General features: G+C 45.5%; 1 protein-coding gene across 4 annotated transcripts in view; it reads right to left on the reverse strand.

Moving 5' to 3' along the window:
- EPHB1 (EPH receptor B1) overlaps nucleotides 1-20,201 on the reverse strand; it is a 359,407-nt gene extending 339,206 nt beyond the window's left edge. For all 4 annotated transcript variants that reach the window (XR_012656391.1, XR_012656389.1, XR_012656390.1 and 1 more), the window contains exon 1: nucleotides 19,868-20,201. Coding sequence is in view for 1 of the 4 variants with exons in the window: in XM_075068616.1 (XP_074924717.1) it covers nucleotides 19,868-19,940 (73 nt within the window). In the remaining 3 variants the exon portion in view is untranslated. The remainder of the gene's footprint in view (nucleotides 1-19,867) is intronic.
- Nucleotides 20,202-20,806: the final 605 nt, after the last annotated feature.

Genomic DNA, 20,806 nt, shown 5'->3' on the forward strand with positions numbered 1-20,806 from the left:
TGCTCAGGAGATAGGTGCAATGTGGCCATTTGTCCTCCCAACTTGAACTGGCCAGCTGCAGACAGGACTGCACACTGCACACGCACAAGGATTGTAGCAGCAGTTGTGCTACCTCTGCACTCACCAGGCCTTATTAGCATTGCCCATGATGCCTCTGCTGTACCAATACAACTCCACGCCACCCCTAATGCGGGTCAGTGCTTCAGAGACATGATAGCACCCTAGAATGACTAAGGCTGATTTACCTGTGACTCCAGGTGCATGCCTGATCCCTTACAGTAGACATACAACTGAACTTCAGATGTACACTTGCGCAGTTTATAACACATTATTCTGTAGAATGTGGCTAACTATTTATTCAGAACCATGAACCAGATCCAGTGCAAGTCAGAGAGAGCCTCGAGAAACTGCGCTGTCATTAGTAAGTCTGTGACTATCGAAGGCAGAGTTAGAAAATCAGGCAAAGGCTCTTGCTCTGCTCTGTCCTCTCCTGTTTTGTCAGGAGCCAAATACCAGCACTGGTCTGTATCTGCACCAGTATCATAATGACACGCCTGCCTGGCTCACACATTTCTACTCTCAGCACTTCCAGAGCTTGAGCCTCAGAGCCTTCCTCCTGTTGCAGGATGCTCCCTCCACTGAAATCATGGGGATCGCTCTCGTGAGTAACAGGACCAACAGGAAGAAGGGCTACACAATCTAGCCTTGAGGGCTACACAAATGAAGTGCAACATGCTCCCAACCTGGCTGGTCCTGGTGTCCATTGCTGCACAGGGTGCAGGACAATGGCGAATGGTCTCACCCTGTTAGCCAGCCCAGCCCAGGCCTAGCTCAGAATCTTCCTCAGCCCCACACAGCTTCTAGTAAACCAAACCCATCAGCTCAGAAACATCCTCCTATCTCTGCCCCACAGACTCACCTCCTCACCTGCTCAATTCAACTAAGCTCAGAAACCTCTGGTACCTTCGCTCAAAATCTCTACCCCCACCAAAGGCTCAGAGGCACTTTCTGCCCCACTGTATCCTGCCGCCTCCACAAACACACAGCTGAGAACCCTCTGCTTTGGGCTCAGGCACCCCCAACTAGGTTCAGAAAACTCCCTTAAACCCTACAGCCTCAGAAACTCCCATCAGAGGCTCAGTTCAAAATCCTTCCCCCTCCTGCCTGCATCACCAGCCTAAGAAAGACCCTTCCCACCAGCTCAGGAATCCCCTTATCTGCTTCTGGGCATGGAGCCAAAGCTGGGGCAGCAGGGAGAGATTGTGGTTACAGTGAGCCCCATACTCACCTCTGTGGGACTAACCTGAATTAGCACTGCATGACTCTCACAGTGGCCACAGTATCTCCTGACCCATTAGGGACCTCCCCAGTGGCAGCAGGTGCCGCTTCCACCCATTGGAGCCACCTGGGAGCAACAGCCCCTCTCAGGAGTTTCCCCAGTGACGGCAAGTGGTACTGAAACCTGCAATAACAGCCGTTCTGGAGATGCTACAGTGTCCATAGTGTGACTGACAGCTAGGACTTTATTGATACAGATACAAAACCTGAGATCTAAGTTCTAACCACTGATTGGCTAGCGGTGAGTAGATGTCCTCTCCACCCCAACATTAAGGAGAGTGTGTGCAAGAGCAAACAGGGCTGGGTCCCCACACTGGGATTGAGGGAGACATATAAAAGAAGACACTTAGCTTATCAACCCCTGGGGCAGAGACAGTCTTTTTATTCTGTTTGTACAGCATCTAGCACAATGGGGTTCTGATCCATGACTGTGGCTCTAAAATGCTACAGTAATACAAATAAATAATAATAGCAATCAGCAATGGGCTGTAATACTTTGGTCTAATTTCAGGTGGTGGGTTTAGCATGAAAGGGCTGGGTGGTGCTGGTGGCCTGCAATGTATAGGAGGTTAGAATGGGTGATCTGGTGGTTCCTTCTGGCCTTAAACTCTCTCTCACAATAATACTCTAAATCAGTAACTCCTTCGTATCTTCCAAGGCCTCTCATCTTGTTTGTGTCTGTCTTTCGGGACACTCCTCACAGCAGGGACCATGTTGATTTGCATCTCGCACAGTGCCAAGCAAATGACTAGCCCTTAATAGAATGATAGCTAGGTACTAAGCAATTCATTTTCACCAGTTCTAGCTGATTTCTCAGTGATCACCAGCGTTTGGTTTTATCTGGAAGGGGCCAGGGCAATGAGAGCACTGTACGTGATTCAATTTGGAGCCAGCTGCATGGCAGAAGGGGAAATGTATTTTTCGGACTGCAGATCAACAGTACACTCACCCAGGAGTGCTGAGGGAGGGGGAGCTGGACCAGGATCGATCTGCGCTAGACTTGGTGCTAGCCAGTAGTGTCATTCCCTGACAGCACAATTCATGGTGCTGAAGATCTGCATATGAATTCAGTACTCTTTCAGGGACAGCTGTATCAAGGCCATCTCGGCTGCGAGTTGAGTCTTGTTTACGTAGCAGAGGAACAAAAATTCTCCATTCAGTCTTTTCAGCATTTAATAACAATGTACAGTGTGAGTCACTGGGGTCATCTGTAGCCTGGGAAGAGCCTCGTTCTTATTGTTCCTCTTTAATGCCACAGCATATAGGCCACGGCTATTATACGTGAATGTGACTTTGTGCCAGCTATTCTATAATGTCACAGGTGAGGCGGTCCTGACAATCTCCTCCCCCCCCAGCCAAACATGGAATATTTGAAACTGCTAAACACCACCAGGTGCCATCATTCCTTCCCTTTTATGTGTCCAGCCCAACCCTCTACCCCCTTCCTCAGCTTCTCCAATACCAAGGATGTGAGACTGGAAATGGAAACAATATAAATAGCATGCCTCGATATACAATAGCAGCTTGACTGTGTTTTTAGATGGGGAATTGTTCAAGATGCCAGCTGTGTTGTTTCCTCCAGCTCTGGATGTGTTGCCTAGAATTTGCAATATGAGTTCCTCTTGGATTGGCTACAAAGCCCTTGCAGAGGTAGAGAGCTCTGTTTCCCTCTTACTAAGCTGGGGGGCTGCCAAAAATGGGCAACTGAAGGGAGTCCACTGATAGTTTGGGGTCACACACACACTAGAGAAAGGGGATTCATAGGAGGAAGAGAGTCACGTGTGGAGGCCCAGGGTCAAAAGGACAGAGAGGAATCATTGGTTAGAAGGAAGGGGCGTTGACAGAGACTGCCTAGCCCCTTCCTGTGATGTCCCTCTCACTTGCATGAACGCTAATCCAGAAGACATGGTTTCTAATTCTGGCTCTGCCCCTGGTTTACTAGATGAATGTGGACGATTCTGTGCCTCAGTTTCCCCATCTGTAGAATGGGGATAGTGATACTTATGTCCTTTGTAAAGCACTTTGAGATCTACTGATGAAAAGCACTGTGTGAGAGCTAGGTGCTATTACCAGCCCACACAGACCATATAAGGACACCAGAGATTTCAAGCCTGTAACAGAAAGGTTTCCTCTGAAACCCTTTACACCCTAGTCCTGGGTGTGGGAGCTAGGGACCAATCCTGAGAGGTACAAAGCATCTATTATGAAATGATAAGTATCCTTAACACCTACTGATATCCACAGGCAATTAGGGTGTTCAGCACCTGGCAGGATTAGCCCTTCATAGCTCTGACCTTAGGGTATGTCTATACTCCAGCGGGTAGTGTTCGATATATCGGGGATCAATTTATCGCATCTCCTCTGAATACAATAAATCGATCCGCGAATCGATGCCCATACTCCACCTCGGCAGGAGGAGTAAGTGGAATTGACGGGGGAGCCGCGGCAGTTGACTCACCGCCGTGAGGACAGCCAGGTAAGTCGAACTAAGATACTTTGACTTCAGCTACGTGAATAGCTGAAGTTGCGTATCTTAGTTCGAACCCCCCCACTAGTGTAGCCCAGGCCTTAGACTTTTTACCCATGTCTCTAGGCGTAAAGTGCCCGGGGGAAGGAGAATTAACAATAATTATAGTGGGAGCCATAACAAAAGCTGTTGTAGTCAAAGTTGCGCAAGCGTTTACGTTCGAAGCCCTGTTTTCGGTCGCTTTATGAAACTTTCGCCCTTAGGGCTGGCATTGTGCAGGCCTGCTCTCTATCCACAGATGGTATTTTGGGAGACAGTGTGCAGAAATGGCTCCGCTCTTATGGCATATCAGGAAAATTGGGGAAGGGGAATATACAACTTCTCCATTATCTAAAATCCTTTCACTCTATCTGTGAATAGCTCTCGATCTGCAACAGAGAAGAGACAGCAAGATGAAATTTGGCAGGAAAAATGCCCTCAATGACCAACTGCCTTGTAGTGTGAAAACTGGTTTGGATGTAACCAAGTGTTGATTGTATCTGGTGCAGGCTCAGTTTAAGAGGTATGATTTTTAGCAGTAGTATAAAGGGCTGATTCAGGCCCCATTGTGCTAGGCACTGTCCATGCACATAATAACAAACAGTGCTTGCCCTCTTCTAAAGAGACAAGAGGTGGGAGAGGAAACCGAGAGGGGAAGTCACACAGCAGCTCAGCAGCACATAGAAATAGCAAGCAGGAGATGGGTCTCCTGACTCCTAAACCAATGACCTCAGTGCTGCAGCATCCTGCTTTTCAGAAAGGTCAGAGAGAAGGAGGCTGAGCAGATCCCGCATGCATGGCTAACTCAGCTCTGTAGTGACAAATGCAGGGTGCAAGCAGTGAACAAGGCATGGCTTGGTAAGTGCTCTTGGGCTACAGCCACCAGGGGGATTCAGGCCCAGTGCTGCAGTGCCTAACTTCAGGTGACATGCTGCCTAGCAGAGTCCACTGCCCCGAATTGGGCACCCATGTTACCTGTACGATGCGCAGGGAGAGTGAGGAGCCTACAAATGGGATTCCCAAAGACAGCTTGCTGAGCCACTAACACTAGCCAACAGGCAATGCCAAGGAGGGGTGTGACCAATGCCCCACTCTTCAAAGGGACTTGGGTACATAACTCAGGGTTAGAAGGAGGCACCTCTCCCCACACAGGCTCTTCAGCTGTGAGCCTCCCCTGGAGTTAGGTACTGAAGGCAAGTCAGGCCCTTCTCACCTGTGACTGAGATTGAAGTGCCTCCCTTCTACCCTACACCTAACCCAGAATGTGGCAGACCCAAGTCCTCTCTGCTTGATGTGGAGGACGGACTTGAACCCAGGTCTGCTCCCTTACCACTAAGCTAAACTGGCAATCAGGCACTTATATCCCTTTGTGCATCTAGTCCTTGACTCTCTCTGGAGGAACATCCCCTCTGTGTGGAGGGGTAGCACAAGATCTATGCAGCTCTCATGCTGCACTTAATCCACCTAAGTAGAGCTTCTGTGAGATTTGGGATGTACATAAACCTTGGGCTGGCCCAATGCCCAGGAGTGAGTGTCACTCTCAGTGCTCAATACAGGATACTCAGGGAGTCTGCAGGAGACAAATCTCTGCTCTCAAACATGCAGTTCAGCAGATACTGGCTCCCACAGTCTGAGAAAGCTGACATTAGTATCACCCTGTGTACAAAGAGATGACCAGATAGGAGAGAAGCCAGGCAGAGCAGGAGGAAGGAACCAGCTGGCCCTGATATCTCCTGCTGCAGAGCAAGATCCCAGAGTTTTTGCTTGTACCTCTCCAGAACTCAGCTACTGTGCTGGGGTGAGGATGATCAACGGCTTCCAGAGAAGGTCTCAAAGCTTGTCCTGAGTCACAAGAGCTGCCCGCTGCTTAGTGGTCTTCTCCACAAATTTGCTCCTCTGCTGGGGAGTAGACCCAGAAGTTGTGTCTTCTCCCCCAAAGACTAGGCCTGAGAAGGAGAGAGCCTTCTCCCAACAGGTGAACGCCGGGGGAAGGAGCACCGCTATGGAAGGCTGAGCAGTAGAACACACCTGGCCTCGGACCTGAGTTCTCTCAAGATTCAATTCCTGGCTGAGCCACAGCCTTCCTGTGTGGCCTTAGGCCAGCCACTGAATTGCTGGGCCTCCATTTGTCAAATGAGGATAAGGCTTCTCTACCTCATGGGGTGTGAGGGAATAAAATGCATTAATGAACATGAGGTGTTCAGACACTATGGTGACGAGGACCACAGAGGTAGACAGCTGGAACTGCAAGAGCTACTTTTTTCCTATGAACAATGTTATACTGCTGCTGTCCACTAAGATAGCCAATGTTTGCTTGTACAACAAGTCACACCAGGTCGTGATGACGCGCACACACAGCTGTAAAAGGTACAAAGAAAATCTGATTTTTAAAAGGGGAGATGTGGGATGGAATCTCCTCATAACCTCAACCCTTAGCGTTGAACAAAGGAGATGGTGATAATGACAATGAAGATGATGATGATGATGTGGGATGGGATAGATAGAAACTGCACTGGCAGACACTGTGTCCTATGAGAAGACAGTAATAGACAAATCTGATTCTCATCTGACTTATTGACATCTTGGGAACTCCTACAAAATACTGGGTTAAAATGTGTAACACCAGCCCATTTCAATCCTTTATCTAGATACTAAATGTGATTAAATTTAGTTCAACTAACATCAGAGACCAAGAGAAACAGCATTTTCTGAGTGACTGCAGAGTGTGGGAAAAGCTGAGTATTCATGCTCATTATCATCTTTTTATGTCTGTCTTTTCCCGTCCCAAACTGCAAAAATATTAGTACAGCCAGTAGTCCAAAAATAAAAGTAACTGGTTCAAGAAAACCATAAAATAAAAATCAAGTGGCTATATGAAAAGTACCACAGAGACGTTCAACCACTTGTAGTAAGGCTAGCCTTCTATATGCCGTAAGAGCAGTTACCAGTGTTTTACTGAAGATAAACAGAATTGTTTGCAGTGCAAGTTATTGTTTTACACCATAAGTAATGAAAGGGCTTCAGATATACAAGGGAATATAGCAGGGGAGGCAGTATAGACTGTGAGATACAGTAAGTCCTGTGTACATACTCTTATTATAAAAGGTATAGACCTAAGCCCTACCATTTGATAAGAAAATGAGGAAAGCAATATTCATTTTGCAGGTGACTGAGAAATCAATGTGATATTTACATGACCTTCCATGTTCAGATATAAGTACACTCACAGACGTACCCCAGTAAAGGGCAGAACATTTTATCTTCCTGCTCTGTAGATGCTCTAAATGTTGTCCGATGGAATTTTGGGTGGTAGACTCATGGCTGGCATTCTCAAAGGAATCTAAAAGAGTTCAGCGCTCAACTCTCAGTTCTGTGGAATCTGGGCAGCTCTCCCCCCATTAGAATCAGTTGGAAACCACTGGGCCAGCCCTACTGTGGCAAACTATATTTTGAGAGGCAGCTTGATTAGTGGATAGCTCACTGTTTGTGATTCAGGGAGAGCAGGGTTCTATTTCTGACACAAACTTCCTGCGTGACCTTGAATAAGTCACTTCATCTCTCTGTGTCTCAGTTCCCCACCTGTAACACGGGGATAAAAATCCTCCCTTTGGCTGTCTTGTCTATCTAGATGGTTAAGTTCTTTCGGGCAGGAACTAGCTGGCTGGAGCCTACATGGGTCTATCCTAGCAGCACAGGAACAGATGTTTCTACCCTGAGCTAGTAGAGTCTATGGGAGAACAACCTCCGAGACAGCTAAAGGAACCAGTGTTCTGCATCTTTAATCTAGTAAGTAAAAAACTCTTACACTAAGCGAATTTATAAGACATATAAGCTCCATAAAACGGTGTTTTCTTTATATGACCATACCAAGGGACATTCTTTTTAACTTCAAATCCGGTTCAATCAATTGCTCTGCTATACTTCAGAAATTCTCCATCCCAAATTTTCTTTTAAACCTGAAATCTCTCCCAGGGTATTACTTCACTATCAAAGTAATTTCCTCAGTAGAGTAGAAATAATAATGTTCTTCTTCGACAGGTTTGGTTAAGAAGGGATTATGATTAAAGTTGTCAAGAGTCTAACAAGGACCACATGGTGCAGGGAGTCATAAAGAGCACTTTGAACTAATTTTAAAGCCCCATTACTCTGGAACCCAGACAGAGGCAGCAGCAGGTGAAGAGTGCTTATAGGAAGGTAACACTTCTTCACACGGAGCTCAGTGAATTGTGACTTGCCTCATGCTCAAAAAAGGAGCCATTTCGATACCATTTTCAAAAAAGGACTAGTCAGGTACCATACGATGAATGAAGCAGCCTTTTCCAGTCCTGGAACCCCCTTTGCTTGTATCACAGAGCAGCTGCAGCACTGCTGAACGTTATTCATTAGGAGCAGCGCCTCAGTGCCCAAGGACATCAATGGAAAATGGAAAGCCATTGTGTTCAATCTTCACACTAAGAGGCAGTCTCTGCCCTGAGCTGCTTACAGGCTAAGTAGACCCAGCAGACAACGGTGTGGGGGATCAGAGACTAGCAGCACAGCAGAGCTGGGATTAGAACAAAGGCCTCCTGACTCCTGGCCTGTGCCCGATCCACTATAGCGGTGGTTTTCAACCTCTGGTGTGTGGACCCTGTGGGTCTGCACACTATGTCTAAGATGTCCAAAGGGATATGCCCTCCTCCCCCCAGTTTGAAATATTTTAGGGGTCCATAAATGAAAAAAGGTTGAAAACCACTGCAGTAGAGAACACTCTGGATGCATCACCTTAATGGAACACAACTAAGAAACGCAGTCTGCTGCAGTCACTGGGTAAGTATATGAACTGCATTTACCCATGTCACAATGGCACAGGGTGAGACATCACTGAAGCCCCCCCACCAACCTTATCATTGAGAGTTTAAGTGGTAGCTAGGCCTTGTGCTGGCCCCCATAAGGACAATTTTGCGTGATTGATGGAGCTTGCTGCATGCTATAACTCAGAGGGGAAGAATGCCTTGGTCTGGATAGAGAAGTGAGTGATCCCAGGGAGGGTGCATGCTTGGATTAGCTGCTTTTCTCACTTTCCCTGGGTCAATCTATTTCCTCTTCTGTTTCAATTCTCATCTCTCCCTCTAAGAACTTCCTTGTAAAAAATAATCCCCCATGGAGTCCATTGTTTGTGGTTTTTTTCCCCGACTTGGGCTGGGCTGTAACCATGAAATCCAGCCAGAGTAAGGGGGTCTGCAGAGGGGAGGAATCTGTGCTAGCCCTGTGGCTTTTGCAGCTTACTTCCCTTTCTATAGTGCACAGATTGGCACATGCCCTGCCTCTGCTCATCTACTCTCTGCCCACCTCCTCCGGGTAGGAAGCAGCAGCCTGACAGCTGTTGCTTTCCCCTCCTGCGCAGTCTCTGGTGATGCAGGTAGCTCAATCCAGGGGCTCAGGAAGCTCCTTCCATCCCCTTACTCCCCTGCACATGCACACAGCACGGCTCACAAGCCAGCCCCTTGTGCATGACTCTGCCAACAGAACATGAGCACCTAGAGTTGATTTAGGGCAAGATAATGAAGCCCCAGGATGACAAAAGGAATCACTATATTGCAAAACAGGGACAGAGGTAAACTCTTGCTGCAGATCACAATCAACCTTCCTCTGAAAGAAAACCCCCCAGCCAATGAATCCATGTTTATAAATACAAAGACAGCCCTGCCCTAACACAAGTGACTTCCGCTGACTCTAAAAAACAATCATTTGGGAGCTTAATTCTGTTAAAAATCAATAGCAGACAATGAGTCTGACAACGCCGCTCACTAAGCTGCAGAATTGTGTCTTCTGACTATAAATACATTTCCCAGAGGCCTGAAAGGACTCCCCATCTGTCCCACTGCCACCTCCAGAGATGGCTGGGTAGGGGCTGAATGCAGCAAAAGAGGCAGGGTACCGCAGACAGCAGCCTCATTCTCTGCACATCCCTGATCTGTCCCCAGAGAAGCTCCATCCCGTGTACTAAATGAAGCAGAGGTCCAGTGGAAAAAATTGTACAGGATAATGGAATTTAAGGCTATATCATAATACCTACATTATATATATATAGGCTGGGTTTATATGAAGGATAAATGAGGCATTGGCTTACTGTGTGATTTCTTATAGAATTCTGCAATGAGAAGCCTGATTTGTAGAGTGTTTTGTGTGTTTACCTAGCCCTATATCTACACAAAAAGAGAGAGGTACGTTCTGTACTCAGAGTCTAAGTGCTATCCTCCCCAAAATTACATGATGTATTTTTCATACACAGCAGAGTTTAACTTCTGCTGTTGGTGAAAAATTCAACCAGTAACCAGCATATTTCACAGCCAGTACCACTCATGTGGTCATGCCTGTCAGCACACACATAAACTAGTTTACAAGTTGACTTCACATTTGGAGGTTGTCACAAATCTAAACACATACAAATAATGTCATTTTTTTCCTAGGGCAATCCTTAGTATGTTGGCACTAATTGGCATAATTAACATGAGTAGTTCCATTGATTTCAGTTAGGGGCATGCCAACAGTCATAAGAGTAGCTCAGTCTACCCCAGAATAATTCATATATTATAAAGGCCGGAAATGGAGAGAGACTAAATTTAAAAAATACAATAAATGGCATCAGCAGAATACATGATGGCCTGGGGTGTTACAAAACTGTTGTTGGCACAACCTGTACATTTGTGTCCCTGCCACACATGGCAACCCAAACGAATGCTCATAAAATATGCATAGCCCACGTCTATAAGTTATACACTGTGTACTGACACCATCTCATATTGGTGTTCTCTACACATAAAGGCCAGCGTTGAATTTTATGGTCTCAGGGTTAAAAGAAAAGTGTGTCCAAAAATCAAGGCTGAGATCATCATCTTTGCCCTGTCAAGGTCACTTTGACAACTCAACGGTCAATTGTTTTTCCCTAAGAACTACCCTATTGGCCGAAGTGTGTTACAGCATCAGTTCAGTGTGAACATGTGCAGTAAGCATGTTAGAGAGACATCCACACATCAGCTCACAGGTTCTGCGGCTGAGCCTTAGTGCCCACCGCACATATAACAAGAAAACGCCACAAATTTCAGCCCATGGAATTTCCTCATCATCATTTGGCTGAGCTGGGTGACTTTGGGATGGATATTTGTTTCGGGATGGACTTTGTTTCAGTTTTCACCAAGAAGGTTGGTGGCAATTGGACTTCTAACATAGTGAATGCCAGAGAAAATGAGGTAGGATCAGAGTCTAAAATAGGGAAAGAACAAGTCAAAAATGACTTAGACAAGCTAGATGTCTTCAAATCACCAGGGCCAGATGAAATGCATTCTAGAATACTCAAGGAGCTGACTGAGGAGAAATCTGAGCCATTAGCAATTATCCTTGAAAAGTCATGGAAGACAGGAGACATTCCAGAAGACTGGAAAAGAGCAAATATAGTCCCCATCTATAAAAAGGGAAATAAGGACAACCCAGGGAATTACAGACCAGTCAGCTTAACTTCTGTACCCAAAAAGATAATGGAGCAAATAATTAACAATCAATTTGCGAACACCTAGAAGATAATAAGGTGATAGATAACAGTCAGCATGGATTTGTCAAGAACAAATTGTGTCAAACCAACTTGATAGTTTTCTTTGACAGGGTAACAAGCCTTGTGGACAGGGGGGAAGTGGTAGATGTGATATATCTTGACTTTAGTACGACTTTTGATACTGTCTCACATGACCGTCTCATAAACAAACTAGGGAAATACAACCTAGATGGAGCTACTATAAGGTGAGTGCATAACTGGTTGGAAAATCATTCCCAGGGAGTAGTTATCAGTGGTTCACAGTCATGCTGGAAGGGCATAACAAATGGGGTCCCACAGGGATAGGTTCTGGGTCCAGTTCTGTTCAATATCTTCATCAATGATTTAGATAATGGCATAGAGAGTCCATTTATAAAGTTTGCAGACGATACAAGCTGGGAGGTATTGCAAGTGCTTTGGAAGATAGGATTCAAATTCAAAATGATCTGGACCAACTGGAGAAATGGAGAAGTAAATAGGATGAAATTCAATAAGGACAAATGCAAAGTACTCCACTTAGGCAGAAACAATCAGTTGCATACATACAAAATGGGAAATGACTGCCTAGGAAGGAGTACTGCAGAAAGGGGTCTGGCGGTCATAGTGGTTCACAAGCTAAATATGAGTCAACAGGGTAACGCTGTTGCAAAAAAAGGAAACTTTATTCTGGGATGTATTAGCAGGTGTGTTGTGGAACAAGACATGAGAAGTAATTCTTCTGCTCTACTCTGCACTGATTAGGCCTCAACTAGAATATTGTGTCCAGTTCTAGGTGCCACATTTCAGGAAAGATGTGGACAAACTGGAGAAAGTCCAAAGAAGAGCAACAAAAGTGATTAAAGGTCTAGAAAACATGAGCTATGAGGGGAGATTGAAAAAACTGGGTTTGTTTAGTCTGGAGAAGAGAAAACTGAGAGGGGACATGATAACAGTTTTCAAGTACATAAAAGGTTGTTACAAGGAGGAGGAAGAAAAATTGTTCTTAACCTCTGAGGATAGGACAAGAAGCAATGGACTTAAATTGCAGCAAGGGCGGTTTAGGTTGGACATTAGGAAAAACTTCTTAACTGTCAAAGTGGTTAAACACTGGAATAAATTGCCTAGGAAAGTTGTGGAATCTCCATCATTGGGGATTTTTAAGAGCAGGTTTATGTATCACTGTTGTAGCCTATAGGTATTTGCTAGGTAAGATATATGCATAGATTAAGGCCCTAATGCAAAAGCCTACCGGCCTCAGGCTTGCAAGATATTTAGCTTAGCCAAACAAGTCCTCAGGCCCAAAGAAAGATTTGACATAAGGAACTAACCAGTAAGTAATGCTATAATCACAAGACATTAGAAGATAAAATGCTGCATGAGGAAAGTAAGTTAAAACTGCTGATATTTAGTAAACGTATGCTGCAATGTACCAGTTAGAGCATTTTGGGGATTTTGCAGATATAGGGTGTCAGCAATGTGCTAACTACAAGTTGTCATGGTGACTGAGTGATGTAAATGTTAATGAGTATAGGGGGAACTATTGAGCTGACCTATGAAAAACAGGGCATCCCAAAGTCACAGGGTGAAGCAGTACAAATAAGGAAAAGCGATTAAGCAGATGCAACCCCTACTGAACATGCATTAGGCAAAGTGGCATCAGTGTCACACATTATAGAAGTTGTATACGGGCCTATCTGCCTTGGGAGATGCTAGGATGATGGCCACTGATGATACTGAGCCTGATGAGGAGGATGACTAACCCTTCACCTCCTTTGAGAAGGGATGGTGTGAGTATCAGGTTGCTCAGAGCACATCCTGTATTATCTCTCTCTACCTTGCTGGGCTGAAGTGTTTTTAGCTTTGCTCACTGTGTTAATAAAACCATTACAAATCCAGAATGGTCTTTCTAAGAGTGCGTGTTACAACCAGGCACATCAGGGCTCCCAAATGATAATACTGGACCTGATCTTGGGACAAGAACCTACCCAAGGTCAGTGTTAATTGGGAATTCTTAAGTGATCAATATAATTAATGTGCAATCACTAGATCAGGCAACACTGTGGGCCAAGGTTTGTATTCAACTGTGACCACAGCCATCCAGGAACTAAGAACATTGCAGGGTGATTACACAAATTCACTCAGGTTGTAATACTCCAGAGAGGCATGGCCTTTGGAGAGAGGCTCACCTAGGTTGGTTCACATTCTGAATTCTCCAGAGACCAACAAGCAAAGACAGGACTTTTGGACAAGTGGCCCGAGTTTATACTGACTCAGGGTCTTCTTTCTGATCTAGCAAATGGGCAGGCTCTTCTGTCCCAGGGTAACCCCACTCCTTCCTGGGAAAAGCTGGAAAGACTTTGACATATTGAGGCCCCATAAGACTAATGAGTGACCTCAGGTAAGCTTTAAGCAGGCACATAGCGTCTTTTGTTGTTTTAATAGGTTTTATCTATAATGCTTTTACCTTAAGAATCAGTGTATTTGCTTAGAAAGAGCTGTGCACTGACTTACAACTGCTGGCAATTGCACTGTTCATAGCCAATGAAAGGTAAGTCAAATGCTGATGCTGACCTGTTTGGGTAGCATAGCTTGCTGAGGATAACAGTATAGGCAGGGAATGGGGCAGCCTGGAAATACCCTACTCAGGAGGGAGAGAAACATGGGTCTCCACCCAAGGGAGGTGACGGCTCTCTAGGGAGCCTAGAGCGGGTGTCCTTGCTGGTCCACAGCGGGGGAATACAGATGCAGTTGCCCTGAATGGGACATACTTACCCCACCCCACACTCAAGGAAGAGAAATTAAGTTCATCTCATAATACTGTTGATCTCCTGAGAGCCATACAGATCCTGGCATCCCAACGTGGTGGCCCAGGGCTTCCCAACTGCCCCAGTTTCTTATCTCACCCAGGGCAGCCAGCTGCTGAGGGTGCCTTCCCACTGACTGCCCCCAAATCTCCTGGTCTCGTGTCTCTGACTCCAGGCTGACTCTGGCTCCTGACTGCAGCCTGGTAGCTGCTGCTGGTCTCTAGTCTCTGACCCTGGCCTGAATCTGACCCTGGCTCTTGCCCGTTGATCCTGGCTCCAGCAATTGCTGTGATCCCTGTGTGCTGACTGCTGCCTCCTGACTGTCTGTGGCTTGGTAATCCCAGCCCGGCTGTGCTTCTAGGCCAGACTGCTTATGCTCTGGTCCCATACAGTCTCACTGTTCTCATCAACTCAAGCTTAACAAACAGTACAAGATGGGCAAGACTCTGGGTATGTGGCATGTGGTAGGGGCTCTCGCATTATGCAATAGCCAGGTTTGTTGGCTTCCACCCTTGTGATCAGGCAGATTTCTAATCCTGGAATGTGCCTGGAAGTTACTGCTGAAAAAAACAGCAACACCACCTGCCTTTTCATCACAGCAGGCCAGAAGTCTGCATGGCTGCCCAGACAATTTCCTGGGCTGCTGTCTAGGGTTAAATACTCAGCATAGGGGCAGTCAGAAGGCCACCGGATGCTGTCAATCTGGACCTGTTGGGTAGTACATCCTGTAGTGCCTATTCTCCAGGATGCTCCTTGGAGGTAACTTTATGCAGGCTTCCGGTGGTGATGTGAGAACATTAACTGCCTAAAGCTTCGCAGACCTGGGTTCTCGTTCCATGGAGCCTTCCAGGGGTTATGGATGGAGGTAATACATCCACTCTCCTCTAATGCCTGTTGCCTATCCTAGGGTTAGATGTTGCACTAGGAGGCAACGAGCTCTGCTATATGATGCCAGCTGGCTGTGCTGTTAGGATTCCAGCTTTGCTACTGCTTCAATAGTCTATTTTAGCAGAAAACACGTGTTGTTGGTACATTGACTTGTATTTCTGCCTTATTACATTTGTTTTTCAGTGAACAGTGGGTTGTATATGCCCCATCAGCCTGCTTCTCAATGTCTATAGTGCTCATATCTATTTCTCTTTGGGGTTAATGCTAAAATATTTGGACTCTGTTCTTCCTTGATTGAGATGTCAGAAGATGAATCATCTCACAGGCCAGTGAAAATGGCAGCACAGTGCCCTTTAAAGCACATGGATGATATCTTATTGCATGATGTGATTCTACAGGCACAAGATAAGCCTTCAGCCGCTGTAGCTGCTGTCCTGATTTTGGTAGAGTACAAGTCAGTGGCAGTCATAGTCAGCATGTTATTTTACGTGTCCCATAGAGCACAGTGTGAGTGATCTCCTCATGGATCACAATGTGAATCTATACAGTATATACAGAAAGTGGGATTCCATGGTCAAAGCAGCAGAGCACAATAAGATGTGTGTCAGTTCCCAGAACAGCACAATAAAAATCATACTGTGCCATATAGAAGAAAGTCACATATACAGTGATCTGAACAGGACATGCAGCAACTGTCCCTTACCCTAACCTGTCAACAGAAATCATAGTTGTTGTCCAAACTGACTCTAAGGGAGAGCCAGGGCCAGCTCCAGGTACCAGCTCAGCAAGCAGCTGCTTGGGGCGGCCAAGTGGAAGGGGCAGCATGTCGGGCTTTTTGGTGGCAATTCGGTGGCGGGTCGCTCAGTCCCTCTCAGAGGGAAGAACCTGCTGTCGAATTGCCTCCGAAGAAGAAAGCGGCACGGGTGGAGCTGCCGCCGATCATGATTTCGGCTTTTTTTTATTATTATTATTATTATTTTTATTTATTTTTCCGCTGCTTGGGGCGGCAAAAACCCTGTAGCCGGCCCTGGGGAGAGCATATCTACCATAACACTACAGACTAAGGGACCCAACCTGCAGAAATTGGGCCACAGATTTCCATATGAGTTGGATCTGTCTCTAACGTCTTGCATATTAATTACAACATCCCAAAAGAAAAGGAGCAGTGAATTTGCCAGCTCCTTTCTGACACTTCAGTAAACACAAAAATTCCTTAAGAAAGGCTACAGAAATGAAATCTCATTCACCAAGGCAGAAAGCCCCCGGTATGGAACCAGTAGGGATATAGAAGACAAGCAAAACATTAAAAAAGAGTCAATTAGCAGGGAGGCACTACAGTTTGGTTTGAGAAGGTATCATTCCTCCATGGTATGGAATAGCAAACGCTCATCTGCCAGCAACTCAGACTCCTGTCACTGGAATATTGTACAAGCATCAGAGCTCTGTTTTGTTACCAATAACATTCAAATTGATCTCATAGTCCTTTCACAGCCACATCCCAATCAGCTGTACAGTCATGGTACAATACCCTCTCCACTTACAACACTTGTCCCAGCCATTACCATTAATGCAATGCCTTTGCTTTGGATGCTTTCTCTTTGGTTACAGAGGAATTAGGCTGGTAAGCAGAGCTGTTTGCCCAGCGGTTATCTCCTAAACTCCAGAGAACTTCCAGAGTAAAACAAGAAGCAGTCAGAGAGGCAGATGGGAGAACAATGAGCCTCCCAGACCACAGACACAAACCGTTCACCCAGGAGAGTGAGATTTGATGTCTTATTGATTCACCTTTCTGATCATTACACATTCATAACAAATCAAATAGCCAAGCCACAAGGCTGGGGTCAGTTCTGCCTATGGTTAGATGCCCATATGTAGAGTATGAGGGGGAAAGGATAGGCTGGAGGGGTGTGGGAATAAGTGAATGATTGTACTACCTGGAGAGCGGGTTGCTTTAACATTCTGCTGAATAAGTTGTATTGTTTAACCCTTGGCAGTCAGCTTTTGGCACACAGACTGCTCTGGCTAGGGCTTTCCTGAGGCTTACTGGTGACAGTCATTAGCTCATTTTGCCACGTTTCAAAATGCAATTTCAGGAGCAATTAAATCTACAGGTATGTACCTTCAAACCATACAGACCATCATTGTTGGGGGCTGTTTTATACAAAGGGGGAAAGAAAAGGAACACACAAATAAGGTAACAAAGGATCACCAGGGTTGGAAGGGAAATAACAGAATATTTAGTAAATTGAAGAATGATTCTAACATTTTTTCCCAAACATTTTCCTTCTCTCTCTTAGTTCCCTAAACAAGTATCCAAGACTGATTTTTGTCAAAACCTCTTCTCACCCAGAAAATTATTTTTCCTCCTAAGGCTTAAACAAAAACAATGGAAGTCCAGTAAAATAAAAAAGATACATGTCATCTTGAGGGGTGCCCCATTACAGATGTACTTTGCCCCACCACAGCACACACAGAATTCAAAAGAGCAATCCAGAGAATGGAAGACTAGAGACAAATAAATTAAACAGTTTCCTGGGCTGCAAAATAAATACAAATATGTTTTGTTTTCCCCAAAATGCAGAATTTGGGGGTGGGGTGGGCAAATCACTTGATCGTGTGATTGCTTGGAATCGGTTTTGTTGATATGAATAACTACAGTTTAACTTTTTTTGTTTTAACTTTTTAAATCAGTTTATTTCTGCAACCTTCCAATTTCAAGGAGGAAGAATTCAGCGGCTTTCAACCAGCTCCCCCTCTGCTTTCTGAAGGCAACATATGCCTCCCTAGCATCTAACAAATTTTAATAAAGAACCCCTGCAAAGATCACCAGCTGGGAGAAGAGTGGAATGACAAAAAATCACCTTTTGGGGGAAAAAAAAAATCTTTCTGCACTAATCTTTTCCTTGAGCTGCAGTCGATAAAGCAGAGATTCAGAGGAGGATTCCTGCAGTCGCCAACAAAAAGAAGGGGGATTTTGACTGTTACTACATCATCTAAAGAAAATATCACAAAAAGCAAGAATAACGGTACTGTTCTGGTTTTAAAAGATGACATTTCAATTTTTTTTAAGTTTCTCCATCCTGTTGCACATAAGAGCCAACGAAGCAGGTTTTAGATTCTGTTTAGTATTATTAACCAACAATCACTTCAGACTTATAAATCAGATTTGTTATTCACTATGTAAGCCGCAAGTGTTAGAATTGCTTCCCTTTTGTTGCTGGATCACAAACATGACTGTTTTCAAATTAGAATAGATGGGCTACAAGGATACTGAAGCTGCAATCCTGACTCCAAATGCAAATGACCCAAGAGCCCATAGTCGATTCCAAAAATGGATTGTACCCAAAAGTTGTTCATGAAGCTACTCTCACTTCATTCTGTTTGGTGAAATGAACATTCTCCTTTGTGTTAGTGGGAAAGTTTCTTTTCCTTCACTGAATTCTCTTGAGCCTCGGTGCTTTGCAAAATAAACTCAGACCCGCCAGACAGCAGGAAACAGAAAGCCAGGTTTTGATTTAAGGCATGTTTCATTCATTGGAAAAGGCTGTGGCACATTCTTTTCCTAGGGACATGGGAAGGAGGAGGAGCAGAGGGAAAGATATGGGGACTCCAGCTCTGAAGGATACAGCTGATATAATGGATATTATAGTTATAGTATAGAATGATATTCAATGCAGAAGGCACTGGAATTATAGCTAGACTAAATGTTAGTACAGAGACAATATGGATACAGATAGCTAAGGCTAAATGCACCCCACCTAGTCCCTTTCCTCTCCTTAGCGCTATGGGTTTTCAGGGACAGAGCTAGCAAAAAAGGTCTTTAGCTAGAATACTATTTTTCAAGCAGCCTGCAGGCTTGGTTATCTATATGCAGACAAATTACACCTCCTTTGCTAGAGAATGTTGACTTTACAATTCAGAAGCCTGTCATCTCCAGACCATGGGTAAGAAGCAGCAGATTGCCTGGCTGCTCCCTGTATAATCTGCCCTTCAGTATGTAATGCAAAGCACCCCTGCTCGGTCTCCCCCCAGGGGTAAACCCGCAGCCCTGGGCATCAGCTAAACCCAGGCTGCTCCTGCTGCCTCCAGCGACAAGCACAGCCACACATAGGCGCATGCACAAGGAGGAGCGATTGCCTGCCGTGAAAGCCGGGATCTCTGCTAGCTGTTGCCCCCCGTTCTGCTCAGCCCAAGGGATCCAGCCACAGGAGGAAGGCGAGAGAGAGACCCGGGAAGTGACAGAGACAAGCAGGGCAAGAGAGTGACAGAGGTATAGGAAGGAGCGAGGGGCAGAGTTATTGCAACGGCAAATCAAAGATCCTGTCTGAACACAATCTCCTGGACCAAGCCTGGGCTCCACGATCCCCCCATCTTCCTTGGAATCACTGACCGCTGCTTTAGCCCCAAGCTGTCAGTTTGTAGTACGTTAAACAAGCCCTGCAATGCAGCTCAGCATCTTCCCTGGCCAAGGAGGGAATGGGGGTTAGCCTAGGGCAAACCACTAGTCCATCTGCCTTGCTGGCTGGGGGAGGGAGGGGGCGGAAGGACTCCTTTCCATTCCGAGAGCCAGATCATGGGAAATCCACTTGGTTGGCTCTGCTCCGGGCAAGAGTGAAAAAAGTATCGCAGATTCCTTGCATGTGGCAACCCCTTAGCCCTGCCAGCCCTTCACCAGACCAGCTGCCTTTTGCACAAGGGGAGGGAGAAACAACATGCACTTTAAAACATCTCACAGAGCAACCCAGGTACAAAAGTTTTTTTCCCCCGTTATTATTTGTATTTTACCTTCCACTGCTGCAATTGCAGATGCCAAGCAGAAAACCACTACAAAATCCAGTGCCATGGTAGACCCAAACATGTTTCAGAAGAAATAAAAGAGTTATAAAAAAAATAGTTCCTTGTTTTGCAAGATTGATTTCCCTTCTTGTTGCTTTTTGTTATATGTATCTCCTTTAGTATTCCACTTTGGATACCCCAGTGCTCTGTGTGTGCGTGTGTGTGTAGGTATGTGTGAACGTGTGTGTGTCTGTGTGCGTGCATGGGGGTGTGTGTGTATGTGGTGTGTGTGTGTGAGAGAGAGAGAGTATATATTTTAGTGTCACATTGCAAGCAATAGTAAAGTGTACAGTGAGAACAAAATCAGCCACTGAGGCTGGAGAGAGGGGGAGGGAAAGGGTCCCCCCCGCCATCAACTCTCTTCCCACCCCCAACACCTCCTGTCCAATCAAGGAATCAAAGCTACAAAAATCCCCTATCCAATCAGCGCAGAGCACCTCCTTACACTGGTATTGTTAGTTTAAGAAAAACTTTTGCAGCGAGGCATGGGGAGAGAATGAGGGGGAGACAGTCATAAGGAAGTGAAAGAGCGCCTCCTAATGGTCCTTTCCAGTATTGCACATTTCCACTGATGCAGCGCTAAATTAAGGTCACTATTCACAACCCAGCCCTGCCTGTCGGTAAATAATCTAGCTATTTTTATTTTCAGCAGCGACCCGCTTCTTATTGCCTACAGGTTTCGTTATCTTCTAACATGTTGATGGTGTGCTGTTGTCAGCTAGCCCTTTCCAAGAAGAGATCCTGGAGTTTAGGCCAAATAATATGATTTTGAATGCTGATAGAATGATTTTCCCCTAAGGGCTCTGACAAATCTAGTCTACAGCCCCTTTTCTTATATGTCCTGGGTCTCTCCTGGTCCTGAACGGCCACCCATAATTGCCCTGTATT

Source organism: Chelonoidis abingdonii, chromosome 8 (genome assembly GCF_003597395.2).
Source record: "Chelonoidis abingdonii isolate Lonesome George chromosome 8, CheloAbing_2.0, whole genome shotgun sequence".
NCBI lineage: Eukaryota > Metazoa > Chordata > Testudines > Testudinidae > Chelonoidis > Chelonoidis abingdonii.